Raw genomic sequence first — 26,277 nt, 5'->3', positions numbered from 1 at the left:
TATTTATTTATGAGAGTCTCGCTCTGTTGCCCGGGCTAGAGTGCCGTGGCGTCAGCCTAGCTCACAGCAACCTCAAACTCCTGGCTCAAGCGAGCCTCCTGCCTCAGCCTCCCGGAGTGCTAGGATTACAGGTGTGAGCCACTGCACCTGGCCAATACTCAACATTTATTGAGCATCTACTGCATGCAGGGGTGCTAGACAGTCCTTGCTCACCATCACAGGGCAAACCTAACATAAACTGCCCGGCTCATCAGCTGGAGATCAGTGCTGCGGTAACTAAAGCAGGACACCAGGGAGAGGCCTCACCAGGTGGCATCTGACAGAGTGAGGCAGTGAGCACAGGGAAGCCACAGAGGCAAGTTTGAGCAGGTGCCGGACATGTGACTTAGTTCTAATGGGCTCCCTCTCTATCTGGCTTGAGAACAGACCCAAGGCAGCAGGGGAGGCCACTGCAAGGGTCCAGGCCAGACAGGGGCTGGTGACAAATGGTCAGATTTGCTGTCCCTCAGGCTGGGCAGGGCAGGAGCACAAGCATGGCTCCTGGCCGTCTGACCCCAGTGGCAAGTTGAAGCCCCAGGGAGTCCTTTTGCCCTTGGCCACAGAGCTGTGGGTGGAGACAGGAGCAGGGTCCATCTCTGAACAGGGGCCCCTCCAACAGGGGATGGAGGGACCAGGGTGCTCTCGATGCTGGATCCTCAGGCCCTGGCGGCGGCTGCCACACAGCAGATACGCAGGAACGTGTCAGAGCAGCAGCCTGGACACCCCTTGCCCCTCCGAGCCTTAGGCTGCTTCACAGGGTGGCTGGGTGTGCACTGGGATGAGTTACGGCCACTCCACCAGCACACGCACCTGAATGTCATAAACGGACGAGGCCCCGCTCCTCACAGCGCTTGTTTTACACTAACAGTTTGCCAGGACCTGTTCTCCGCCCTCTGCGTTCTTTAACCCACTTCATTATTTTTACCTTTGACACAGGGTTTCGCTGTTGTGCGGGCTGGAGTGCAGTGGTGTCATCATAGCTCACTGCAACAAGTGATCCAGCCTTAGCCTCCCGAATAGCTGGGACTGCAGGTGAAAGCCACTTCGCCTAGCTAAGTTTTAAGAGATGAGGTCTTGCTATGTTGCCCAGGCTGGTCTCAAATTCCTGGCCTCAAGGATCCTCCTGCCTCCCCAAATGCCAGCATTGTAAGCGTGAGCCACCCCACCCAGCCCACCTACTTCATTCTAACGTCAGAGGCAGAGGCCCACTAACTTGCCCAAGGCCACACAGCTAGTAGCTGAGCCAGAGGCAGAAGCCAGACAGCCCAGGCCCAGAGTCTGTGCCTGTGGCCACCTCAGACTATCACAAACACTAGGAACCAACAGGGAAAGGAGAGAGCAGGGCAACCAGGGAGAAGCTACTCTGGACAAGGGTGTCCAGGAAGACCTCTCTGAGGAGACCCTGAGCTGAGACCTGAATGACAAAAGCCAGCCTCGAGAAGATGAGTGTGGGCTTTCGGGCCGTTGGTGATGCCTGCCTGCTGTAAGTCTGGGGCTGCCACTGCCCTCCTCAGGGGCCACTAGAGGTGGGAGTCGATTTATCCTCTCGGCCTCAGCTGCCCACCTCGAAGCTGGAGCTGCATCAGCTGCCTCCCTGATGGCCCTGTCCGCCCCCAGGGTGTGAAGGTGTTCTCCGCTTCACTCCCTGCTCCCCCAGGGTCCACAAACCTGCCATAGCACCAGGGGCCCACCACCCCTCAGCCTGTGCCCTGTTGGGCTGCAAATGCCTCTCCTTCTCCGAATGGAGGCCCCACCCTGAGGGTCTGCTTGGGATTCCTTAGGCCACCCCACAAAAGGACACGCAGTCGTGGTGGCTGAGAATAAGTCAGCTGACTCTTTATTGCTGGGTGAGGGGAAGGGGCTCAGGAGCTCTTGGTGTGGCGCGTGCGCTTCCTCTTCACCATAACAGGCTTCTGGCTGCGCAGGATGGCGCTGGCCCTGCGGATGGCAGCCTGGGGGGAAGGCAGCACGGGTTCAGTGCACCCACTCCACCAGCCGCCCCACCTGCCAGCCTCCCGGGCCCACACAGGGGCGGCTGTCTTGGGGTGTGGCCCTCAGCCAGCCCCCAGCCATAGCCCCCCCCACTTCCATGGCTCACCTGCAGCCCTAGACCAGGAGCCCCAAGACCACTCACCATGCGCAGATCCGGGCGGTACTTGTTCTTGCGGATCATGTGCCGGATGCTGCTGAGGGTGGCCCGGGCGTTCTTGTTGATGGTGGTCCGCACGTAGGAGGTGGCAGGCTTCCGCTGGCCTGGAGGGGAGGGCAAGGTCCTGGGGTCAGTCTGTCTGGGCCTTTGGTGCACCTCTTGGGTGTGAGGACACGACCTTACTCCAAGGACCTGAGCACTCTGGGCCAGTGGGGTGATCCTGCGCAGGCCACCGCCCCCAACTAGCCCTTAGCCTTCTGGGCCAGGGCGGGAGATGGCCCTGTCCTGGGTACCTACATACCAGGGTTATAGTATGTAACGTGAAAATTACATGTTGACAACGGCCAGATATTTTCCCGACAGCCCTGTGTATTTACCTTGTGTTTTTTTTTCCTAAGAGATCCAGTCTCACTATGCTACCCAGGCTGGTCTGGGACTCCTGGCCTCAAGCCTCCCAAAGTGCTGAGACTACAGGTGTGTGTGTCTTTTGTCACACACGTATAGCAGAGCTGCTGTTTTGAATGTGGACATTCCAGGGAGTAGGTGAGGTGGGTGCTTGGACCCACCCACACCGACCAGGTCTGCAGCTCTGCAGCTCTGCTCTCCTCTCCCTCCCAAGGCCCAAACCACCCCTCTGGAACAATCTTGAACAGAGCTGGGGCAGAGTCAGCAACTGACAGCGAGGTGATGCAGGGAGGCCAGGTATGAAGAGCCCTGGGACAAGGGCAAAGTCTGGACCCCACTGCCCTGGATCAAAAGCAAGCAACTCCCTGACACTCGCCCAGTGGTGTCCGCCATGAAAACACCCTTTTTTTGTGCCAGAAGCCTGTCGCCTCAGTCAGGATCTGATCAGGTCTGGCCAGAGCCCTGTGCTCCTGGCAATGGGAAGCCCGGGCCATCACCACGGCAGCGGTTAAATAGCTCTGTGGAAATGCTGCTTGACCCCAGAGCAGAGCTCGTATTTCCCCCTCATGCCAATCCAATTCCTTAAGCCTAGGAAAAGCCACCCGTGTGTTCAGCAACCCCAGAGAGGAAAGCTTTAAAACCTAACCCTCCACAAGGGGGTCCTCAGAAGTCTGGGCAAGCACCCAGCTGCTCCCTGTGGGAAGCAGTCACTGAGGTCACAGGCTGGGGCTGTTGCTGCCACTGAATAGAAGGGTGTTCAGCTCTGAACCAGGACAGAGGCCAGCCCCAATCAAGAAGCCAAGAAAAACTCACTCTTTAAAAAAAAAAAAACCCTAGTGGAGAACAAATGCGGACACAGGCTCCTGTGCTAGAGACCCCTGCCACCCCTTCGTCTTCACAAGACACTCAGGGGGACCCTAAAAGGCCTGTACCTGATCGTGCCCAGTTTATGGGGGTGGGGTCCTCCAGATCTCTTCTGAGCCCACGCAGGCAGAATAGGGGTGAAACTGATACTTTCAACCCAGCCTGTCACCTCCAACGTATGGCAGAGGGCCCTGGCCCTGTTATACCTCAATTTTTTCACCTGGGAGATGAAGCCATCCACCCCCACCCGAGTTGTTTTGAGGATTTAATCTGAGCACATACAATCGTGCAGCCCTGTGATCCAGGCCTCACAGCCACTGCCAAGTCCAGGTTCTTCCTCACCTCTCCACTTTACAGGTGAGGGAACAGGCTAAACACGTGCCCGACTCACACAGCCGGCAAGTCGGCGCAACGCCAGGGATGCTCGACTCAATGACAGAATTACTCCTGCCCGACAGCGCAAAGGCCCCAGCTCGCTGCCCGAAAGGGGCCTGCCGTCTGGGCCAAGCCAGGACAAAGCCTCACCGGATCTCCGCTTCATGACCACCACGACACCTTTGCCATCGGCTGCCGGCTCCACGCCCACCGTCTTGCGGTGAATCAGCCCGTTGTAGCGGAAGGAGTTGCGGGCCTTCAGGTTATTGGGCTCCTGGAGGGAGACGGCACAGGGGATCGTGAAGAGGGGACCCCGAGATACGCGCAGACCCCTCCCTCTGACCCAGAGGAGAGTCGGGGAGCCAGGCGTCCGGGCCCACTCACGGTGCTGTAGGTCTGCTTATTCCTCTTGATCAGGAAGCTGGAGCAGTTCCGCACGACCATCCACTGCAGATGCGCGGACATGGCGGCGGCTGCGGGGAAACGGCACGTGAAAGGCGGGGGCAGGCGGAGCAGCAGGCCGGCGCCGGGCCGCGGCCCGCTCGGGAGCAGAGAGAGAGAGAGAGAGACTGGAAACCTGGGCAAATGGGAGCAGCCCTCGGGGAGACGGCGACCTACAACTTTCTCAGGCTGCCGAGACTCACTGCAAGGGATCTGGGGAGGGGGACAACGTGAGAACCCACAACTTCAGGCGCGGGGTTGGAAGGCCGCCAAGGACTCTTGGGTTTCAACAGAGAAGGAGGGCAGGGGGCACCGAGAACGGTCGGGGACGCGAGATGGCGGCCGCGCGGGGCGGACGGGAGGCGCACGCTCACCTCCCCTCGCTGCGGCGGCCGGACACGGAAAGAGGCAGGGAGAGGGCGGGGCGATGCCTTTAATACCTCACACGCATTTCCGCTTCCTCTCCGGGAACGCGCCTGGAGTCGCGCGTCTCCGCCTCTGAGGAGGCTCATTGGTGTTCGGCTATTTCCGCCGAGCCGTCGCGTGCCGCTCGGGAATCTTCGGAACTCTTCGGCTAGAGAACCGAGGGCGGGCTGGGAGCCATGCAACGGCGCCGTCCACGGCTGGGTTTCACCGTGGCTCTCAGCGACCTCTCTCCGGTATTGCTCACCCAGTGCTTGGCACATAGCGGGCGCTCAATAAACATTTCTTTTATGAATGAACGTGTCAACGCGTGAACTATTTAAGCCCTAGGGCCTTTGGGTGTTTCCGGCTTTCTTCATAAGCCTTCGGCTATGCCCTATGAGGGCACCGAAGCCCGTGTGGGCATTTTCGGAACTCTCCGCAAACCCTTTTTGGAGGGCTGGCCACCTTCTCCTATTCGCTCATGCCCAGTTCGGGTCTGTTCGGAAACACTCGGTCTCCATCCGGGCACGTTCGGAATCCTTCGGCTAATCCCGTCACCTCCGTGCAGTTGGCTCTCCCCAGGGTTTTCTTGAACTCTTATACTGTTCAGAGCATGGGGAGAGCCCAGACGGAACCTTCTCGCAGACTACCAGGAGAGCGTGGATACCCTCCAAGGGCGGGTTGTTTGGAGCAAGGGAGATTTGCATGTGGCAGCTCTTGGTTCCCAGCCTGTTCCCTGTGCCTGGCTGCCCTCCCGCCTCCGTGTGAGCTGTCGCACCCACTAAACTCCCTGAAAGTTTATTTTCTGTTGTCAGGGGCATCCTCGAGGAGCAGGAGCCTGGGCCGATGCTCTCTGTGTCCTCAGCTCCACCAGCGGTCTGGCGCCCGGGAGGCCTCCGAGAGGCCCCCTGAACGAAAGGAGTGACTGCGCCGGGGCCGGGGATCACACCTGGGAGCCCCTGAGCGCGGGCCCTCGTCTGGCCTGTACCTGAGTCCTGACAGTCGGGTTTGCCCGCCGCCTCCATTAGAGCACTGTGGGTCCGACAGTGGTGTCGGGAGCTCCTGCGAGTCGGATCCGTCGTTGCGCCCTTGGGTTCATTGTCTATGAGTCCGGACACAAGGGAGGCCCCAGAAGACACACGTTGAATGGAAGAAACTCTCGGCTCCTGCAGAGCCTCACGCATCCCCCTTCAGAGCACCCTGATTCTCTGGGTCCCAGAGCTCCCTGGGGTCTGGGGGCCTGGTCTGGGTTTGTTTCTACGTCGGAGGCCTCGGGAAGCTGGCACCGAGTACAAACAACGCCCGGGCTCCCACGATGTCCTACGCTGCCACAGTCAAAGTGCCCTGGATTTTGACCATGTGTTACCCCCTTGGGTGGCACAGGCCCTGGGCTGGTCCCAGCGCCGGCGTCTGCCCTGCACAGAAACCGCCGCCAGGGAGCCCCCAGCCGGCCCGTCCGCGCCCAGCCCAGCTCAGGTGACCCGGCTGGCGCTGGGCACACCTGGCCCCGACTCCTGACCCCGCCCCGGCCGCACCCAGAACGCTCTCCCGGAGCCGGCGGCGGTGCAGGCCATGGCGGCGGCGCCCGCGGTGTGCACCTTGCAGGGGCCCCCGTCCGGTGCCCCGTCCGCGCCGGCGGCCGCACTCGCGCCCGCGGCTGGCCTGGGCCGCTGCCGGATGGCGCTGCTGCTGGCGGTGGCGCTGGACGTGGCGGGCATGGCGGCGCTGCTGACCGGCGTGTTCGCGCAGCTGCAGGTGCGCGGCCGCGACTTCGGCGACCTGCTCATCTACTCGGGCGCGCTGCTCGTCTTCCTGAGCCTGCTCGGCTGGATCCTCTGGTACACCGGCAACATCGAGATCTCGCGCCAGGAGCTCGAGCGCGACTACGGCCTGCGGCCCTCGGCGCTCGCCCGCCTCGCGCGCAAGCTGTCCCGCCGCTGGTCGGCGCCCGCCGCCGCCGGCCGGCGCCCGCCGCCCGGCTCCCGGGGAGCGCGCCGAGCCACCCGCGCGCCCCCGCCGCCCGGCTCCCGCCGCGTGCGCCTGCAGCTCGCCACGCTCGAGGCCGGGCCCGGGGCGGCGGGCGCGGGCAGCGAGTGAGCCCGAGGTGAGGGGCGGGCGGGGCCGTGGCGGCAGCGGGAGAGGGGCAGAGACAGACCGAGCGATGGATGGAAAGGGAGAGAGATAGGGAGGGCTGCACTGGGGAGGCGGAGACACGGAATGGGGTGGAGGCGGGACGGGAGAAAGTCTGGCAGAGCTAGCAGAGACCCAGAGGCACGGAGCCGCACAGACGGCGGGCACAGGCGCAGACTTGGGGTAACAATGAGACCCTGCCCCTGGAGAAAAGTTGCGCGTGGGATTGGGGGGAATCACAGCGCCCCCGCCCCCGCCTTGGAGATGCCTCCCTCGCCCCAGCCTCCAGGTGCACCAGGACGCTTTTAATCCTCTCGGGTGTAACCCGGTCTCTGAGGTCACTGCTGTTACCATCCCAATTGCACAGTGGAGGAAACCGAGGCCCAGAATGGTGCCACCCTTGCCCAAGGCCACATGGCACGTAGGTGGAGGATTCTCCTGACGGGAAAGAGTGAGGGGGCCAACTGAGGCAGGAGAAGTAACATAACCGCTCCTTCACTCCCCTTTCCCTCTCCTCGACCTCTGTCCCCTTTCCTAAACACACTCGCAGGCAGCCTTCTCCGCACCAGGCGTGCCCTGCTGTCCCCACCCCACCCGGCAAACTTCTCCTGTGTTCTTTAAGACCCGACTCACTTTCTCTGCCCTTCTTTGGGTCTTCATGTTATCTGCTACCCCTATTGCTGCTTGTGTGACCCGGCGCTGTGTCTGCCTGTGTTGGAATTTCCTCTCCCACCTAGACCTGGGTGTGTGGTGTCTTTGTACCTAGCATTGCCCAGCAAAAAGTGTGAACTCAGGAAAGGTTGATGGTTAGGTAGCTAGGTGGGAGGATGGATGAATGGATGGATGCATGGATGGATGGATGAATAGATGGGTGGATGGGTGGATGGATGGGTTGTTTAATGGATAGATGTGGATGGGTGGATGAGTGGGTGGGTGGTGGATTGGTGAATGGGTTAGTTGATGAATGGATGTGGTTGGATTGGTAGTTGTGTAGATGGGTGGATGAGTGGTTGGAGGATTTGGGATGATAGGTAGGTGGATTAGTGGATGAATGGGTTTGTTGATGGATGGACGGATGGGTGGAACAATGGATGGATGGGTGACTGAATCAGTTTCCCAAATGGGGATTTCTTACAAGAATTAAGCCCTGCTGTTCTAAGACATTCTCTGTAGGTAATGAATTAGCTTTTTGCCCTGTGCATCCAGGACGATACTCATTATATATTATTCTTTGTGAGAACTGAGAAAATAGTCACCCTGATCATATCCTATGTTCTGTGGTTCAGATGAGGAAACTGGTTTAAGAAAAGATGAACAACTGTGTGCACGTGTGAAGCATGAGCTAACGCAAAATTTGACATATGATGCAAAAATAACCACCTGTGGTTAAAATTGCCCTTGAAAATTCTTCACACTGCCCAAAAGCCTAACACAGCTGGGTGGGCCTCTACTCCTGGAACCACCTGCTGGACACCCAGACCAGGCTGACTCAAATGCAGACCTCTTTTACAAGGACAATGGGCCTGTTCGAACTCGGGCTTCCTCCTTACTGGGGAGGGTGCAGCGCTTCCGGCACATGAAGGACAGAGAACTTGAATTTTAGCAGAGGGACCCATAGGTTCCAGCTGTAGTAGCTCCCCTCTCCCTCTGAGACCAGCATGAGTTGAGTAGCCTGTCTCCCTGTCTCTCTTAGTCTCTTTGTCTCTGTCTACCGAGGTATCTCCCCAGGTCTCTTTTTCTCTTTGTTCCCCTGCCTTTTTTTCTGCATCTCTTACTCTCTGCCTCCCCCTGTCTCACATTCCCCGTCTTGTACCCATGGGCTGCGAAGAGTTGACGGCACGCATACCCGTGCACACGCGTATGCACACATGCACACATGCTGGGGCTCTGCAGCAAACGGGGGATGCAGGCAGGAAGGAGCGAGGGAGCAAGCGTGTGAGTCAGGGCACGAGGGGAGCAGGCAGGAGGAAGCAGCTCCCTGCCCCTGCCCCCCAGGCCACCAGGTGGTGGGCCCAGGAGCACAGGGATGGGGGGTGCTGAGCAGTCACTAACCCAACCCTCCCTCCTGCAGATGACCCCACGGCCCCACCTGTCAGGACTGGACTGAGATGTGCAACTGTCCCCTACAGCACTGCCACCAGGATGCTACCTGTCCCCCCTCTATCTCAGTGGGATAAACAGCTCTGCCTCACAGCACTGCATGTGTGTCTGGGAGAGGGACAGTGCTGGGGTGGGGGGAAGGTTGCTTGCTTCCTTCTAGGACCCAGAGCCCAGGTGGGCCTGGCCGCACCCAAAGTGAGGCTGCCCATGCCCTGGGGGGACCTGAAGCCACTGGGGATGTGGGAGCCCAGCTGCTTGTTGGCCCTTCCCGGAGGGGAACAGGGCGGGGTGGGAGTGAGGACCTCAGGCCCAGACCCACCCGCTCCACCCACCCTCCCTCTGCCCAGGCCTCCCTGGGTCCTCCGAGAAGCACGGACACGGGGGCAAATTGGACTTGCAAGATATTTATTGGGGGAACACTTATGGAGGGTGGCTTGGCGCAGGTCTGTCACTTGCAAGGAGACAGGTGAGGGGGGTTGGGTGGGATGAGTCTTGGTCTTCTGAGAAAGTTTCAGCTGGCCGTGGGGCTTCTGAGAGCCAACGTCCTCCGCTGGGGGCGGGAGGCCCACGGCCTGCCACGTTCGGCCATGGGGCACATGGTGAGTGGGGCGCTCCCTGCGGGAAGACGGCTGAGGACACATTTCCAGGCCATGGCACGCCACCTCCCCCTGCCCTAGTCAAGCACCCCCGGCCGCCCGGCCTCCCTCCACATCCCCCCACTCACTTGTTTCAGACACTCCTCACTCGAGCAGCCACCTCCCCCTCAGTCCAGGGCCCCCGCAGCCTAGGACCCCCACTCAGCCGGATTCCCCCCCGACTCAGCCCGGTCCTCCTTAGCTCAAATTCTCCCCACTAACCTCCCACCTCTCATTCCAGAGCCCCCCTCAGCTCACATCCCCATGGCCACAGCCTAGCACCCCTGCTCAGCCTGGGTCCCCCAAGGCCCCCTAGGGCACACACGCCCGGACCCCTGCCCCAGGTGTGCATTGAGCGTCCTGCTCCCCACGGCGCTCAGAAAAGAGACCACGCGTCTATAGGCTATCTCTGTATTGAGGGATCCCCCAGGGATCCCCCTAATCTTCATCTTCCCCACCCTCCGTTTCCTCGCCCCCTTCTGTCGTCCCCTCCCCCTCGGTGCCCCCCGAGGCTTCTGCCCCCTCCGCAGGCAGGGAGGCCGGCACGCTGGCCATGGATGCGGTCTTCTTGTTACTCGTTGTCGCTCGGTCCTTAGAGAGCAGTGAGGCCGTCCTCGACACGTTGCATTTACCCGACAAGAAGGGTGGCAAGTGCAGCATGTCCCGGCGCTTGGCCCACCTGGCAGGGAGGGACACACTCAGCCGGGCCTCCCGCCTGTTCCTCGCGGGGTGCCGGCACCCTCAAGCCCCAGCCCCACTTGCCAGAACAGGCAGATGCTGCAGATCAGGAAGAGGAGGCCGCCGCAAGTCCAGCCCAGGGCCCACATGTGCTTCCTTCGCATATTTTCTGCACAAAGGGGGAAGTTAAGACCCAGGGGGCCCAGCCACCTGACCCAGGTCCGTCCCAGGGACCCAGGCTTTGGGGCTCTCACCATCCGGACGCTGGTGGTAGCAGACCCCATCTCGGTAGCAGCATCGTAGACGCAGGCAGAGGTTGGGGTTCTCGATTGCCGCCTGACCGCCACAGCTCTCCCTGTCCCACACGTCACCTTCACAACCTGGGGACACCATGAGTGGTTGGCTTCATCACAGAGCCTGGCCCCAAAGACCTCAGACACGAGGGTCCCAAGGCCAGGCTAAGGGGCTACCTGCCTAGTGTTTGTTCTGTGCAGGACCCAGGACTCCAGGACTCTGGCCCTCCTCCCTCAGACCCGGGGGTCCCCCACAGCCCCTCCTCCCTCAGACCCGGGAGTCCCCCACAGCCTCTCCTCCCTCAGACCCACAGGGACCCCCACAGCCCCTCCTCCCTCAGACCCGGGGGTCTCCCACAGCCCCTCCTCCCTCAGACCCGGGGGTCTCCCACAGCCCCTCCTCCCTCAGACCCACAGGGACCCCCAGGCCGTCCTCCTTCAGACCTGGGGGTCCCCTCCAGCCCCTCCTCCCTCAGACCCAGAGGGTCACCCAGCCCCTCCTCCCTCAGAACCAGGGATCCCCCCAGCCCCTCCTCCCTCAGACCCAGGGGGACCCCCAGCTCCTCAGACCCAGGGATCCCCCCAGTCTGTCCTCCCTCAGAATCAGGGGTCCCCTCCAGCCCCTCCTCTCTCAGAACCAGGGGTCTTCCCCAGCCCCTCCTCCCGCAGACCCAGGGGTCTCCCCCAGCCCCTCCTCCCGCAGACCCAGGGGTCTAATCTGGGCTTCGCCTCCCCGGGGGACCCAAGGTTTCAGCCACTGCTCACTCCATGGATAGAAGAATCCCTGGATTCCGTTCCCATCTGTGAGAGAAAAGGGCTGGTGTTGGGGGCTGTGTGGAGGCCGAGGAGGCCCCTGCTCAGCTCCCCACCTTCTCAGCCCCCTCACCTACTGAGCCCTGCAGCAGCAGGAGCAGGCCCAAGCCCAAAGCTGGGATCCCAGAGCCCACCATGTCGCCTCCCCAGACCCCTGGGGCCTCTGAGGGAAGAGTCCTAGAAGGACATCACCCCAGCAACCAGGTGAGCCCCGCCCACCTGGCCCCCAAGATTCTGAATTCTGTTGCTAGGGAGTCCCCTTAGCTATGGGGAGGGAGGGGGCTCACACTGGCCTGGCCATGCCCTGCTCAAGGGAATCGATTCTTTAGGGACCAAGCGGAAGAGGCAGGGTGGGGTGGGGTCTCAGGCTTAGAAGAGCCTCCTTAGCAACTTGGGTGGGAAAGAGAAGTCCAGAAGGGCCTGGGGGTCTGGGGCATCTTCTTGTCACCCAGGGAACCCTGGGGGTGGGGATGTGGGAGACCTTCTGGCTGGGGAATCCCTTTCCTTAGTAATCTGGTGCCTGAGAAGGTCACTCCAGTGACCCAAAGGCTCAAGAAACCCTGTTGCTAGGGAGTCTTTCCTCTTAGCAACCAGGAGGGGGGGGTCTTGAGGGACAGAAGGCCTCACTGAGCCCCATTGTTAGGGAAGGTCCCCCTAGCAACCAGGAGACCCGGGAGGGGGATGAGACCATGGGGCTGGAGCCAGGGGCCAGAGCCTCAGGCGGGTCCCCTGGTTCCAAGGGGTCCTCAGAGTGGCTCTTCCACTCGGGCCACCTTCTCTCTACTGAGTTCCTGCTGAGATTGGAGGAAATGTGGAGGGCACTCCTAAGTGAGGAGGTCTCAGTTCCCAGCCTGCCTGGTGGCCGGAGACTGGGGGCTGGGGAGGGAGTCCTGTGGGTGGGGGAAAGGGGGATCATCCAGCCTCCATTTTGCTCTCCCCCAGTGGCTGCGGAGAGACTTGGCTTCCAAGAGGAGGAAGCCAGACTGGAGGCTGGTGGGACCACGATTCCTGGTTCACCCAGTCTCGACACCCACTCAGCTTTGCAGCACAGCGAGGAGGGAATCTCCTCTTCCCTGCGCCACTCTCTATTTGGGCTACAACTCCTGAGTCTGAGGGACAAGGAGGTGGGGAGCCCTGACACCTGAATTAGAGGAAGCCTGGGAATTGGAGGGTCAACTCCTGGGTCCGAGGAGGAGGGGCTGGGGGGACCCCTGGGTCTAGGGGAGGAAGGGCTGGGGGGACACTTGGGTCTGAGGGAGGAAGGGCTGGGGGACTTCTAGGTCTGGGGGAGGAGAGGCTGGAGGGACCCCTGGGTCTGAGGGAGGAGGGGCTGGGGGATCCCACAGTCTGAGGGAGGAGGGGCTGGGGGGACCCTAGGGTCTGAGGGAGGAGGGGCTGGGGGCCTGGACCCCTGGTCTGAGCGGGGACAATCCGGGAGCCAGACCCCATTCCCAGTAAGCCCGGCAGGCTGACTCCCTGTCTTACCCAGCTCTCCTGTAAACATCCTGGTGTGTGCTGAGTGGGCCCTGGGCTGCCTTCGTCAGAGATGACACAGGTCAGAGGGGGCTCGGCAGGGGGCCGGGGGTGGGGGTCAGAGGGGTTGTGGGGCTGAGGCTGGGCAGCTGCTGACCGTTTCCTGTGTCAACATCATCTGGTCCCACTTCCCAATTCCCGGGATTCCTCAGGGATCAAGGAGGGGGTGGGGGGGCGGGGCCGGATTGCCTTGGACCACGGCTTGGGACTTGGGGGCCCCCGCCGTCACAGCCCTCACCGCTAATGACAGGTTTGGGCTGCTTCTGTGGCTGGACTGCCCCGTCACCCCCCAGAGGCCAGACAGGACCCCCCAGGGACAGACAGACGGACACACACAGCCTCGGACCTGCTGACCTCACACCCTGCCAGCCCGGCTTCCCCCGGGGCCAGCACATGCACAGGGACTCCCTGCCCCCCACGGCTCAGCGGCATCTCCCCCAGGAGCTTCTGGCAGCCTGGCTCCCAGTCTCTGAGCTGGCCTCGTGCTTCCACCGTTCTTGGCGTCACTGCCTTCTCGTCCCTCTGGGTCTCTGTGCTCCTGTCTGTTTCTGTTTGTCTCTGTTGTCTTCTGTCATTTCTTGGGATTTCCCAACCCTGCCTCTGGGTTCTGGTTCTCTCTTCCTGTCTTCACCTCTCTCTCTCTCCTCTCTCTCACCCCTTGTTTCTGCAGAAGTCGCCCAGCCAGGTGTCCCCCCCCCACTGGCCTGGGGAAGACCCAGGAGTCCAGAGCAATTCCCTGCCCTCCTGCCACCCCATCTGCCTCTGCTCCTGCAGCCACACTGGGGGGGATGAAGTCTGACCCCACAACCCCCAGGGTAAGGGCCCAGCCAGGACAAGAAACTGGGACCCCTGAATTGTCCCTAATTATGACCTCCCCCACACAGAGCACTCCCCAGAGTGCAGAAGGGCCACAAGATTCTCCTTCATCTTTCTCCAACTAGGATTTAGGGCCTGGACACCTTGGTCCAAGAGAGGAGGGGCTGGGGGCCCGGACCCCTGGGTCCCTGTAGGTGGAAGGCGCTGGCATTCCCAGATCCCTGTTGTTGCTCCCGGGCTGGCCCCAGGCCAGTCCCCCATCCCCTCAGGCTAGTCCATCCCCTAAGCTGGTGGCCTGAGTCACCTTGGCTGGCCCTGCCGGTCTGGGGGGGGCTACGTCAGCTCTCCCCTCACTGACGCAGCCTCGGGCCCCCCACGCTGACTCAGCCGGAAACAGGCCCCCTGAGGGGCGGAGACCCAGTGGTCAGAGGCCTGGGTCCCAGCGGGAGCCAGGGCTGGGGGGCCCCTGGAAGGGGTGGCTAAGACAGACCAAAGAGGCAGAGAGAGGGCTCTTACCTGAGGCGATGAGGTCATGTCCCACCATGGGGGGGCTGTGACCTCACCTCCTTGGGGACCTGAGCAGACGCCCCTCCAGGAGTAGTGGATGGGGAGGGGGAGGCCTCCAGCTGCCATTCACCCCCAGAGCCCCCTGCCAGCTCAGCGCAGCCTCCAAGGCTGGCAGGGGGTCTGCAGGGAGAACTCGGGAGGTCCTTCTACCTCTTTGTGCTCTCCGTCCAATGTCCAATCCTGTCCTCCTCTGCCATCTACATCCTGGGGGGGACACTTGGGAACTTAGGTTGTGTCCCTGTCCCTCCCCTGTTCTATTATGCTCACCCACTGAGTGCCTGGGTGCCCCTCTCCTACCGGACCACCTCTCCTGCTTCTGTCTCCCCGAGTGGCATTGCCCCCTGGCCATGCCCCCCATCCTCACTCCATCTCTCCTGCTCACCAGCTCCGCCTCTGCCCCAACCTCCCCATCTCCGCCAAAGGCTACATCTTTTTCTTTGTCTCCCAGATGTGTTAATAAAAATTAACGGGAGAAAAACGCTGGTTAACAGTGATTGAGTGCTGACTTTGTGCTTTATGTCAATGAGCTCACTTCATCCTCATCCTGGGGTTTGGGGGCATGGGGGGCTCTCACTGTCCCCATTTCACAGATGAGCCAACTGAGGCATGGAGGGGCAGTCACACGTCTGAGTTTGCACCTCTACAGAGTGTCTCCACGCCTCTTTCTCTTGGTCCTGTCGCCGTCTCTGGTTCTCTCCCACCATCATGTCTCTCCCTGTCTCTCTGAGAGAGGCTTCCCCTCTCTCTGCCCCCAATGCTGAGTCGCCAGCATCTCCAACGTCTCTGTCTCTCTGTCTCTGTCCCTGGGGAACCTCTCCGTCCTGGTGGCTCTGCCCCACATCTCTGTGCATTTCCTCCGCTGCCTGCTTGGTGTCCCGTCCCTCTCCTCTCTGGGTCTCTGCAAGTCCCTCCTGCTGTCTTCATGTCACTCTCTGATCTCTGGCTCCCAGAGCCTCTCCCTTCTGTCTCTGGCCCTCTCTGCTTCTCTGGGCTGTCTGCCTGGCTCCTGTCTCAGTGTCCCCATCTCCCTGTGTCTCTGTCTCCCTGTCTCCGGTGTCGTCCTCCCCCCCACGCCCCCACTGTCCTTTGGAGCCTCTCTCCCTTGCGCATCCATCTCCCCAGGCCCCTGTCCCGGTGCCCTGGCCTGGCCTCTCCCTTCTCCTGCTCCCCATCTCTCTGCCTGTCCGGGTCCAGTCGGACCCCCACCCACAGTCGGGCCCCAGCTCCGGAGCCATGTGTGTCTGCTCCAGCCGTGGAGGTGGAGGGAGGGGACGCCAATGACCTCACCAGACCCTCTCCGACCACCCCCCCTTTCCCTTTTCAACTTTTCCAACTTTTCCTTCCGTGCCCTCCTCTGAGCGCCGCGCGAGTCCTGAGAGCAGCGGCTCCGTGTGAATGGAAAAGGCAGGCAGGGAGGGTGAGTCAGGATGTGTCAGGCCGCCCTCCCCTGCCGCCTGCCCCCCGCCGCCGCCCCGGCCCCTATATAACCCCCAGGCGTACACACTCCCTCACTGCCGCGGCCCTGCTGCTCCCGGCACATGCCTCCCCTCCCCAGGCCGCGGCCCAGCTGACCCCCGGGGCTCCCCCTGGCAGCGGACAGGGAAGGGTTAAAGGCCCCCCGGCTCCCTGCCCTCTGCCCTGGGGAACCCCTGGCCCTGTGGGGACATGAACTGTAAGTTGGTTCAAGCTCATGGGTGGAGGGGAGAGGGAGGGAGGGAGGGAGCGAAGTTGGGGAGACACCGCTGAGCCGCAGACAGGGACAGAGGAGAGCGCGCCGTGGGGAGAAAGGGCGATTCAGAGAAAGCAGGAGATGGGCAGAGAGGGGCAGAGAGGGACGCAGAGACACAGACGAAAGCAAGGGACAGGCCAGACAGGGCCCCGCGACGAGAGAGCCAGGGGGATTCACAGACAGGGACCGAGGGACAGATGCTGGAGTTTTTCCCAAATGGCTCGGGGCCCCCAGGGAGTCCGCGGGGACCCGGAGCCGCAGACACCCAGGGACCCTGACAGAGAGGCTCCCGGGAGGGAAACTGAGGCAGAGTCGGAGAAGAAGAGAGCAAGCCCGGGAACGCGGTCCGGCCGCGGGAGGCAGAGGGACGGGGCGTGGACAGAAAGCTGGGAGAGCCAGACAGATGCGGGTGGACGGACAGCAGGCCGGACGGCCGGGGAGGGGCGGGAGGACGGGCCCGGCGGGACCCGACCAGGGGGCGGGCTGGAGGTGTGCTGCGGCGCGGGCGGCCCGGGGGCGCTGATTGGCTGACGGGCGGGGGGGCGTGGCGGGGGGGCTGCGGGGAGCCCCAGCGCCTCGCCGCCCGCGCCCCTCGCCCGTCCCGCCCGGCGCCGCCGGCTCCTCGCTCCCCGCCCAGGTGTGCTGCGGCCGTCCCGGCACCGCGGCCGCTTTCCGCGGCTCCTGGGAGGGGGCGCCGTGGGGTCTCCCCGAGAGGCTCGGCGTGTCCGGGTCTCGGTGCCGGTCTTGGGCTCCCTCCCCTGCTCCCAGTCCAGCGCGGGCTCCCGAGGCCCGGGGAGGGGGCAGGTTCTGGCCTGTGCCTCCCCCCTCACGCCCCGCCCCGGGGCCCAGATTCCGGCGTCCGGGGGCGGACGGGAGACGCCCGGCCAGTCTACCCGCCCCGGGCCGCGTCTGCTCCGACGGGCGGGGCAGCCAGAGCCGGGGAGGGAGAGGGAAGCCCGCCCCGGCTCTGCGACCTGCCTCCGGGCGCTCCACCCGGGGACTTAAGACCTCCGGCCCCTCCTCCCTCCGACCCGGGGGTCCAGCGCCAGCCTGAGCTCTCCGCCTCCTCCGCCCCTCCCCCCCAGGTGTTTGCCGCTTGGTCCTGGTCGTACTGAGCCTGTGGCCAGACAGAGCTGTTGCCCCTGGGCCACCTCCTGGCCCTCCTCGAGCTTCCCCAGACCCTCGGGCCGAGCTGGACAGCACCGTCCTCCTGACCCGCTCCCTCCTGGCGGACACCCGGCAGCTGGCCGCACAGCTGGTAGGAGAGACTGGGCCCGGGCCAGGACAGGATGACAGGGATGGAGAGCCGCCGAGAGGGCTCTTGGGGCGAGCCGCCTAGAGGGCTTCTGGGCTCTGGGGGTGGCAGTCAGGGGAAGGAGGAGTTTGGGGCCTGAGGCGGGGGTCGGAGGAGCCCCAAGGCTGGGTGGAGGGTCCCCTCACAGCTTTTTCCCACCAGAGGGACAAGTTCCCAGCCGAAGGGGATCACAACCTGGATTCTCTACCCACCCTGGCCATGAGTGCAGGCGCGCTGGGAGCCCTGCAGGTAAGGGCAGGGGAGTGGGGTGGAGCAGAGGTGGGGCTCAGGCAGTGAAGGGGGCAGGGAGTGTGGGGGCCAGAGCGGGTCTGGCCAGCTGTTCCCTGACACCCCTGCTCCATCCCCAGCTCCCTGGTGTGCTGACAAGACTGCGAGCTGACCTGCTCTCCTACCTGCGGCACGTGCAGTGGCTGCGCCGAACAGGTGGCCCTTCCCTGAAGACCTTGGAGCCCGAGCTGGGCGCCCTGCAGGCCCGGCTGGACCGGCTACTGCGGCGGCTGCAGCTCCTGGTATGTCCTGACTCTCACGCCTGATCCCCCAAACCCTGATCCCTGAGACCCTGAGACTTTGAATCCCGGGACTCCAGGACTTAACACCCCAGGACCAACTGCAATAGCCTTGCTCTGAGACCCTAACCGTGTGTCTCCAGGGTGGCCCTGAGGCCCCAGGTCCCAGGTCCCCAAATCCTGCCCAGAAATTCCAAACCCTCACCCAAAACCCTGAGACTCCATAGCCCATGATCTCTTGGGCCCAGAATTGCAGCCCCTGAGACCCAAGACCCCCAGCCTTTGAACCCCTAAAACTTGAGAATCCAAACACTCACCCCAAGATTTGGAGGCTCTGGCCCCAAGACGCCAAAAACCATGAACCTCCAGACTCTCAGACCCCAGACCCTGGCCCTCAGATCCTGACACCTCAAAGACCCAGACCCAAAGATGTAAGATCATGAACCAAAGCCAGCCTTGAGACCCTAGCTCTACACACCCCAGACATTAAGAACCTAGACCCTAAGATCTCAGACCCTGAGCCCTGAGGCCCACTCCCCATATCTTAACCCCCGAAACCTCAGATCCTAAACATGAACCTGTAAGATCCCAAGACCCTGATTTCCAAAACCCCAGGCCCAAGACCCTGAGACCAGAAGACTTCAGACCCCAGTTCCTGGGCCTGACCCCAATGAACTTAGATCTCAAATTCCAACTTCTAGCTCTGAGATCCCAGCCCTCACCTGAACTTGATCCTAGAGACCCCAGATCTAAGACCCCAGCCCTGAAATCCTGGGCCTGACCCTAGACCTGAGCCCACATACTCCAGCTGTCCCTAAAACCCTTGCTCCAAGATTCCAGGCCTCTCCTGGAACCAGGATCCCAGCCCTGCCTACACTGACCTCACCCCCCACCCCCAAACCTGGTCCTAGAAGCCTACCCTGACTTCAGCAACCTTTTGACTCCAGCCTCAATTTTGTGAACCCAAGACCCTGGAGAGCTCCCTGCAGACACCTCATGCCCTACCCAGAGACTCTGCAAATATACAGCCCGGACTTCCCCCACCCCAATTCAGCTGAGCCTCCAATATCCCTTCCCTGGACCCCCACTGCACCCTCCACCTGCTGCTGACCTTCTGAACTCTCCCGACAGATGTCCCGCCTGGCCCTGCCCCAGGTGCCCCCAGACCCACCAGCGCCCCCGCTGGCCCCACCTGCCTCCGCCTGGGGAGGTGTCAGGGCCGCCCACGCCATCCTGGGGGGACTGCACCTGACACTGGACTGGGCCGTGCGGGGGCTGCTGCTGCTGAAGACTCGGCTGTGACCCCGGATCCAAAGCCACCATCGTCCTTCGAAGCCAGATCTTATTTATTTATTTATTTCGGGACTGGGGGCGCAGCAGCCAGGTGCTACCCCCCATTTTCTCCCCCTAGTCAGATACAGTCCTTCTGTGAGACCTGGGGGGGGCATCTGTGCTCTATTTATACTTATTTATTTAAGCAGTGGGGTGTGGGAGGCAGGGGGACTCCCGGGACCCTGAGGAGGAGGCAGCTGGGACCCCGGGTGCGTGGCTCTAGAGAAGTCTGTCCGCAGTGCCTTCCTGGCTCCCACCCTCTGGCCCGGGCAGGAACGTATATATTATTTATTAAACAGTTACTTTTTGTGTTGGGGTGGGAAGGGAGGGATGAGGGAAGCCTGGGTTTTTGTACAAAAATGTGAGAAATCTTTGTGAGACAGAGAATGGGGAATTAAATTTGTCACACAGATCCACTTAGGGGTGATTTCTCTAAAGGCTGGGGCTGGACGCTGGGGTCTCTGGGGCAGGCAGGGGAGGGGAGACTGGGCAGTTGTCCAGAGAGCTCTGTGAAGGCAGAGTCTGAGCCTCACCTGGTACCCAGCACTTCATAGGTCCTCAAAAAATATTTAATGGAAGGTTCCAGAAGGTCACTGACCTGCAAGCTCAAGGTCGTTCATTATGGCAATGTTCACAATAGCAAACTGGAAACAACCTAGATGTCCAACGCTGGGGGATCGTTACACAACATATGGCGCACCGCGTGATGGAACACCAGCCAGTGCTGACAGGGAGGCCACGGGAGAGCAGCCGGGCAGGTGTGTGGGACGTGAGACAGCAGGCTTCAAAACCACTGAGGGATCCCTGTTTCGCATTTCTCTTTATATATATCTATGGATTAAAAAAAAATCCCAGAGGGAAATACAACAAAATGTTGACAATGACTGTCTTGGCAGGGTCAAAAGCGAGAGGTGGGATTGTGGGTGACTTATTGTTTGTGCTTGTCTGTATTTTTTGGAATTTCTGCCATGACTGTATTTTGCATGACACATTTAATAATAAACACTATTTTTAGAATGACATATACCAACCTTCCCCTTACCCCCAAAAAAGCCCTCCGGAGGGCATGAGAATGACCGTGGATTGAGCCCCCGCTCTGGGCCGTGCTCTGCGTGCGGGCTCCTTAGACGATTCTCCCGGCCCCTCGAATACGCCGTTTTCAGGTGAGGGAAACTGAGGCTTCACAGGCGTGAGGGGTTCCGTTGTCCAGGTCCCACGACTCAGCAGAGAGGGCGCCGCAGTCCTGCTCTAGGTCTGGCTCGTTCCGAACCTCAAGTCCCTTTCTTTGCACCTCAGTGCTCAGGAGCCATGGACCTGGGCACACACACATTACATGTGGGGAAACTGAGGCTTGGGAAGGGTTTGTGTCTTACCCAGGGTCTAAGGAAGGGTCAGCATCAGAGTTGGGACTATAATGCAAACACTTTGGTAATTGTCCTTTTATGACAATGCAGAGAGACTCCCCTGGGGGGACATGTGCTGTCACCAGTTTGGGTCTAGGGTTGGGGGTGCCCAGCCTGGGGCTGGGGTTCTGATTCACTCGCCTCAGCCCTCAAGATTCCAGGCTTTATCCCCAGAGAAGGGGGCCCCGAGGCCTGAAGAGTTCCTGGGAAGAGGGCCCTGTGGATCTGATGAGGTCACAAAGCCCCTCCACCGAAGGCCCCTCCCCCAGGCCAGAGCTGTCCACCCCCCCGCAGGGCCATGGCCCAGGCCGGAGCCTGCCCACCCTGGGGCAGCTCTGCTCTCTGTAACCGCTGAGCTCCCGGCACCCGAGAAGCCCGAGGGGCCAAAGCCAGTGGGCTGGGGCAGGGCGGGCTGTGCACCTGGCTCCCAGGTCCCTTAGTCAATGCCCCGCCTGCCACTTCTGCAGCCACCATGAACCGCCTTCAGAACATCAGGCGCCTCCAGCCACCCCAGGGTCCCCCAAAGTGGGTCCCCATTCTGGGGGAGCTGCAGAAGACCCTCCAGAAGGGCGAGTACTTGCCCCTCCGCCCGCTGCCCATGTTCGAGAGTAACTTTGTCCAGGTCCCCCAGGCACCCTGGGGGCTGAGAGGGGCAGGAGGGGAGTGAGACCACCTGGCTTGGGGGACTTTGAGAGGGACGGGGATCTGGGCCTCCACAGCTGGGGGTTCGGGCTGGGGGTGCCAGAAGTGTGTTGGAGGAAGGCGTAGTCCCAGCCCCTCTCCCTGGCTGCCCCAGGTGACAAATCGCGGGGGGCCCGTGTATGTGCATCACGGAATCAACCGGCTGACCATGGGTGTGGCCGCCTCCCTGCCAGGCCTGATGCTGCCAGACATCTTGCTGATCGCCCAGCCCCCCGAGGGCAGGGAGGGTGCAGGCCTCGTCCTGACCAGGTGCCTTCCTGTCCCCATCCCCGGCCTGCCCCTCTGCGGCCCCCTGCTCTAGCAGTCCCCTCCCCCGCCTCCCCAGGATGATCCCGCTGGACCTCGTCCACCTCTATGTCCACGACCTTTTCACCTGGCGCCTGAAGCTGCGCCTGGTCACCGGCCGCTACTACTACCTGGAGCTGGAGGCCCCCGACAGCGAGGTGGGCTTCCTGTTTGACCGTTGGATCCGCCTCATCAACCTGCTTCGGGAGCCTGCAACCACCTGGGCCCCCAGGGCCATGCACACACCCCGCCTGGATGTGCCCCTGGCCGAACCGCCTGCCTCCACCTGGCACCTCCAGGTGGGACCCTAACTCCACAGACCCCCAGGGCAGCAGCCCTAGGAACCCACCATCTAGATTCCAGAGGGAAATGGCACCAACAGCCCAAAGTCCAGGGTCCCTGGGGGAATGGGGCTGGGGACGGGACCCCTGGGTCTGAGGAAGAAGGGGCTGGGGACTGGGGCCTGGGGACATAGACTGCTGGCTGAGTAGCTCATGGAAATGTGGAAAGAAGGAGGGCTGGACCTCCCGACTCCCCTTCTCTCTCCACAGGTCCCGTCCTTTTGGGAACGCACAGGTGAGCGGGCCCTGCCGTCCTCAGTCCTCCGCTGGGCCTCGGGTTCTCCAGCACCTGGGCTCTTCCCCCTCTCCCCTGGCAGAGCCCTTCATGTGCTCCTTGGGGCCTGTCCTTGCGTCCTCTGCTCGGGATTCCTAACTGGGGTCTCTCCCCTTCTCTTCCCAGTCACGGTTGCCCAGCCTTCCTTTCCTTATAAGATGCTGGCAGCTCACAGACAAAAGAAGGCCGCGGTGAGCTGGCTGGGGCGGGCCTGGTGGTCTGGGGCCCGACGGCTGCCCCTTCTCTGACTGTCCCTTCCTCACCTCACCGCCAGGCCCCCAAGCGCAGATTCAGGTGTCAGGCCGTGGGTGACTCTGTGCCACTCATCTGCTCGCAGCTGGAACATGCTGACGTTGGGAAGAAATCCAAAGAAAAGAAGTGGGCAAGGGGTCTTGTTGCCCGTGGGGCTTGGGAGAAGGATGGGGACCCTGCCCCGGATGCCACCAAAGTCGCACAATGTTGCTCCTTCAGGTCCCACCCAGACACCTGCCCGGATAGCTCTTACACCCAAATCCACGCTTCTGGTAAGATCAGCCCCCTCCCCCTGCCACCATGTGTGGCGCTTGCCATGGCGCCAGGCCTTTCCCAGCAGGGCTCAGCCTGCTTGCTCTCCACCCAGAGAAGGCCAGCGTCACCATCCGGACCATCTTCAGCATTGTCTCCAGCACCGCCAACCAGACGCGGTCCTCTGCAAAGGCCAGCTACATACTAGGGGCCATGGCCGGGCTCTGGGTCTTATAGGGGAAAGATTTGGAACTGGATCCCTGGGTCTGAGGGAGGAGGGGGCCCGGGTTCTAGACCCCTGGATCTGAGGGAGGAGGGACGGGGTTCCGGACCCCTGGGTCTGAGGGAGGAGGGGATGAGCGCCAGGTCCCCTGGGTCTGAGGGAGGAGGGGGGGTGGGGGCCAGACCCCTGGGTCTGGGGTCGCCCCCAGCCCTGACATCCATCCACCTACAGGCTGGCACATCTGACTCGGGTGAGGCCACAGGCCAGAGACGTTTGCTTGAGACCCCTTCACACTGTATCACGGAGGACAGCCCTGATTTCTTCTTTCCGTGCTCCTACGATCACTTGGACCCGTACCTGTGGCGGTACCACATCCAAGATCTCATGGACCTTGAATCCAGCACTTTGTCCTCCACCTCCTTCAGCGTGGCTCCCTACCCTCCCCCTGCATACCTGTCCGCACCCTACTCCTCCTTTCCCAGAGCCAGCGAAAAGCCTAGGCCTACAGGCTCCCCACAGGGGCGGGGGCCACCCCCCTCCCAGAGGGCCCCATGTGTCCCTGTCCAATCTTGCAAGGCCCCATTCATTGTTGACCAGTCTCAGAAGATCCCGGCTGTACCTGCTCCATCCCGGAAGGCCCCAGCGCTCCGTGCTCCACCCCAGGAAGCCCTTGAATCCAGCACTTGGAAAGCCCTGGCCGTACCTGGGCCATCCCAGAAGGCCTTCACCATGCCTGGTCCAATCCGGAAGGCCCCACGTGTATCAGCTGTCCCTTGGAACCCCCCAGCCATACCTGCTCCATCTCGGAGGGCCCCACCTGTATCAGCTGTTCCTCGGAAGGCCCCATCCGCACCTGCTATTTCCCAGAAGGCTGTGTCTCTATTTCTCCCTGGCGACTCCCAGAAGGCTCCGACCTCACCTACCCAACATCAGATGGCACGTGGCTCGTCCACCTCATGGGGTAACGCCCCTGCCAATTTTGACCTGTTGCCAACAGGACTTCCTGATAGGGACACGCTCCAGAGAAGCAAGACTGAAGGGAAGCCAGAGCCAGCAGTGATGGTGGGCACCAAGCAGACAGATGTGGTGGAGATGAGGACCCAGACGAAGTCCCTGGAGTTGCCCTTCACCACGACCAAAAAGGAGTCTGAGGACATCATGATCAGCAAAACCCGGGAGATGACCCTGGAGGGCTTGAGGGGCTGGGGGAAGTCAGAGGACAGGATGTGCCGGGCGAAGGAGGAGATGTCCCTGGACCTGCCTGGCGGGAGGTCCAAGGAGGTGGTACAGCAGAGGAGGTGGGTCAAGACGCAGGAGCTGGCCATCGAGGGCCCTCCCGAGGAGCACAGCAGACCCTTCTCGGTGGAGGGGCTCGCTCTTGCCAAAATGATGATCATGGCCAACTCCAAGGAGAAGCGCTTGAGAGCCGCTTTGGTCTCACTTCCCTCCTGGCTCTCGGTGACCTCCCACACCTCTGCCACGCCTACAATGGGCTCAACGCCCTTCAGCTCCAACCGGCTGGAGGGGCCGCCGGTGATGGTGACGGAGTGGCCAGAGTCACACACCTGGATGAAAGAGAACAAACAGCAATGGACAGAGATGAAGGAGCCACCCTGGGACAGAGCGAGGCCTTCCAAGGTACCCCTCCACTCTAAGGCCACCTCTGGCAGTCCGAAGATGGAAAGTATCTCCCAGGTGCCCATCCCCCTGCCCGCCTCTCGGTGGGAGGACTTACCACCATCACCCCTCGTGGAGACCCCCATCTCAAGGATGGAGGCCACCGCCAGGGTGCTCCAGCAGCCCACGAGGACATCTCAAGAGCCCATGACGGTGCCAAACCAGCGCCCCCTGGCCATGGTGGGGTCATTCTCGAAGATTATCTTGCCCACGCTAGTAGAAATTGAGAATACGAGGGACACAGCCATCCAGGTAGAGAAGATAAAGGAGGAATCCCCCATCTTCAATCCTCCACCCAGGTATTTGGGTTTAGCAGGGAGCATTTACTGTCAGCTCTGTTATCTGCAAGGCAGAGACCATCATTCCCTGGTTTCACTTTTATTCATGCATTTGATATATAGTGAGTGTCGACTACGTGCCAGGCATTGCTCTAGGCAGCAGGGAAATAGCGTCCAACAATGGGCGTGGAGGTGGTGGGGTGTGTGTGTCTAGTGGATAGAGACCAGCGATGCTGCTAAACGTCCTACAATGCACAGGACAGCCCCCACCGCAGCACAGGTGGTCTAGGAAGGCCTTATTGAGCTGGGAACATTGGTTTAAAGATCTGAAGGAGGGGGGTGGAAGCCACGAGGACATGTGGGGGGAAAGCATCCCTGCAGAAGGAATAGCCACTGCAAAGTCCCTGAGGCAGGTGTGTGCCCAATGTGCTGGACCAAGAGTGAGCTCCAGGGGATCCCAGAGAATTGCAGTCAGAGGAGTGACAGGGGCACCCATCATGTTGGACTTTGCAGACAGTTTTAAGGACTTTGGCTATGACTCTGAGGGAGCTGGAGGGTTTGGGGCAGGACAGTGGCGGGAACCAATTTGTGTTTGAAAGGGCTCTCTGGTGGGAGCATAGAGAATGCAGAGGGGACAAGGGCGGGAGCTAGGAGAGCCCAGAGGAGGCCATAGCACTAATCCAGGTAGAAGATGATGGGGACAGGTGGGCTCTGGAGCAACTTAGAAGCATGAGCCAGCAGATCGCTTCACAGGTTGGGCATGTGGTGCGAGAGAAAGGCTGGCATTGCCGATGCTGGGAGGAACTGGGGCCCAGAGACCCGGAGGGTGCAGCAGGAGTGCGGTGGAGGAGGTTTCCAGGAGAAGCTCAGGAATTCCCTTTTGAGCATCTGGATTCTGAGATGTCCAGGGAATTGCAAGTTAGGCAGCCGGATAGGTGAGTGCGGAGGTCAGGGGAAGCCATCTGGGGAGTCGCCGGCGTGTGGACGGGTTACTTCAACCTGTGAGGTTGGAGGAGTTCCCCAGCGAGTGAGTGGAGACAGAGAAGAGCAAAGGTCCAAGGTATTTAGGAAAAGAGGAGCCCAAGTGAGAGAGTGGGCAGAGCAGCAGGAGCCGGGGATTCCGACTGTGTCAGATGCCACGACTGGGTGAGGAAAGGTGCGTGCTGGGGTGGGACCTCTGGATTTGTCAGCGAGGGGTGACACTGGGGGGATGAGGACCTTATTGGAGCAGGCTGAAGAGCAGAGAGAGAGGGGAATCGCCCGGCTGCAACACGGGTGAGCCTTGCAAACATGCCCAGTGAAAGTGGCCACGCACAGCAGGCCACGTGGCACAGGGTTCCACGGCTTAGGCAGATCCGTAGAGACAGAAAGTGGATTGGTGGTGGTAACTGCTAATGGGATGGGGGTTTCTTTTGAGGGTGACGGAAACGTCCTGGAACTAGACCGAGGTGGTGGTTGCACAACA

General features: G+C 61.4%; 5 protein-coding genes across 5 annotated transcripts; 3 read left to right on the top strand and 2 right to left on the bottom strand.

Annotated features, from left to right (window-relative positions):
* Positions 1-1,854: 1,854 nt before the first annotated feature.
* On the bottom strand, positions 1,855-4,690 carry RPL28 (ribosomal protein L28). Its single transcript, XM_012643185.1, has 5 exons — positions 4,648-4,690; positions 4,217-4,305; positions 3,983-4,106; positions 2,174-2,292; positions 1,855-1,991 (listed from the first exon to the last, which is right to left on the bottom strand). The coding sequence occupies exons 2-5, from the start codon at positions 4,295-4,297 to the stop codon at positions 1,902-1,904; spliced, it is 414 nt and encodes a 137-aa protein (XP_012498639.1). The 5' UTR covers positions 4,298-4,305; positions 4,648-4,690; the 3' UTR covers positions 1,855-1,901.
* Positions 4,691-6,250: 1,560 nt separating this feature from the next.
* Positions 6,251-8,997, top strand: TMEM238 (transmembrane protein 238). The gene is made up of 2 exons (XM_012643184.1): positions 6,251-6,782; positions 8,880-8,997. Exon 1 carries the CDS (start codon positions 6,251-6,253, stop codon positions 6,773-6,775), a length of 525 nt encoding a protein of 174 aa, XP_012498638.1. The 3' UTR covers positions 6,776-6,782; positions 8,880-8,997.
* A 984-nt stretch (positions 8,998-9,981) lies between these two features.
* Positions 9,982-11,476, bottom strand: TMEM190 (transmembrane protein 190). Its single transcript, XM_012643183.1, has 5 exons — positions 11,401-11,476; positions 11,280-11,315; positions 10,476-10,601; positions 10,306-10,390; positions 9,982-10,222 (listed from the first exon to the last, which is right to left on the bottom strand). Exons 1-5 carry the CDS (start codon positions 11,462-11,464, stop codon positions 9,982-9,984), a joined length of 552 nt encoding a protein of 183 aa, XP_012498637.1. The 5' UTR covers positions 11,465-11,476.
* A 4,277-nt stretch (positions 11,477-15,753) lies between these two features.
* IL11 (interleukin 11) lies at positions 15,754-19,541 on the top strand. Its single transcript, XM_012643182.1, has 5 exons — positions 15,754-15,915; positions 17,058-17,230; positions 17,429-17,515; positions 17,635-17,796; positions 18,925-19,541. The coding sequence occupies exons 1-5, from the start codon at positions 15,909-15,911 to the stop codon at positions 19,093-19,095; spliced, it is 600 nt and encodes a 199-aa protein (XP_012498636.1). The 5' UTR covers positions 15,754-15,908; the 3' UTR covers positions 19,096-19,541.
* A 1,459-nt stretch (positions 19,542-21,000) lies between these two features.
* Positions 21,001-25,101, top strand: FAM71E2 (family with sequence similarity 71, member E2). Its single transcript, XM_012642998.1, is given in 9 exon segments — positions 21,001-21,150; positions 21,325-21,479; positions 21,556-21,849; positions 22,252-22,321; positions 22,405-22,508; positions 22,602-22,654; positions 22,750-22,826; positions 23,089-24,833; positions 25,071-25,101. Coding segments are annotated over 9 exon segments (2,679 nt in total).
* The last annotated feature ends 1,176 nt before the right edge of the window (positions 25,102-26,277 follow it).

This window comes from Propithecus coquereli, unplaced genomic scaffold (assembly GCF_000956105.1).
Source record: "Propithecus coquereli isolate 6110/MARCELLA unplaced genomic scaffold, Pcoq_1.0 Scaffold193, whole genome shotgun sequence".
Classification (NCBI taxonomy): domain Eukaryota; kingdom Metazoa; phylum Chordata; class Mammalia; order Primates; family Indriidae; genus Propithecus; species Propithecus coquereli.
The sequence above is the reverse complement of the archived record's forward strand: the minus strand, read 5'-3'. Positions and strand labels throughout refer to the sequence as shown.

Coding starts and splice junctions, on each gene's coding strand:
- RPL28 (XM_012643185.1), bottom strand. CDS start 4,297: ATGTCCGCGCATCTGCAGTGGATGGTCGTGCGGAACTGCTCCAGCTTC. Junction 2,293..3,982: donor GGTCATGAAGCGGAGATCCG/GTGAGGCTTTGT, acceptor CCTCCCCTCCAG/GCCAGCGGAAGCCTGCCACC. Junction 1,992..2,173: donor ACCGCCCGGATCTGCGCATG/GTGAGTGGTCTT, acceptor CCTTCCCCCCAG/GCTGCCATCCGCAGGGCCAG.
- TMEM238 (XM_012643184.1), top strand. CDS start 6,251: ATGGCGGCGGCGCCCGCGGTGTGCACCTTGCAGGGGCCCCCGTCCGGT.
- TMEM190 (XM_012643183.1), bottom strand. CDS start 11,464: ATGGTGGGCTCTGGGATCCCAGCTTTGGGCTTGGGCCTGCTCCTGCTG. Junction 11,316..11,400: donor GCTGCTGCAGGGCTCAGTAG/GTGAGGGGGCTG, acceptor TTTCTCTCACAG/ATGGGAACGGAATCCAGGGA. Junction 10,602..11,279: donor GGGATTCTTCTATCCATGGA/GTGAGCAGTGGC, acceptor TGGTGTCCCCAG/GTTGTGAAGGTGACGTGTGG.
- IL11 (XM_012643182.1), top strand. Junction 17,516..17,634: donor GCGCGCTGGGAGCCCTGCAG/GTAAGGGCAGGG, acceptor CTCCATCCCCAG/CTCCCTGGTGTGCTGACAAG. Junction 17,797..18,924: donor TGCGGCGGCTGCAGCTCCTG/GTATGTCCTGAC, acceptor CTCTCCCGACAG/ATGTCCCGCCTGGCCCTGCC.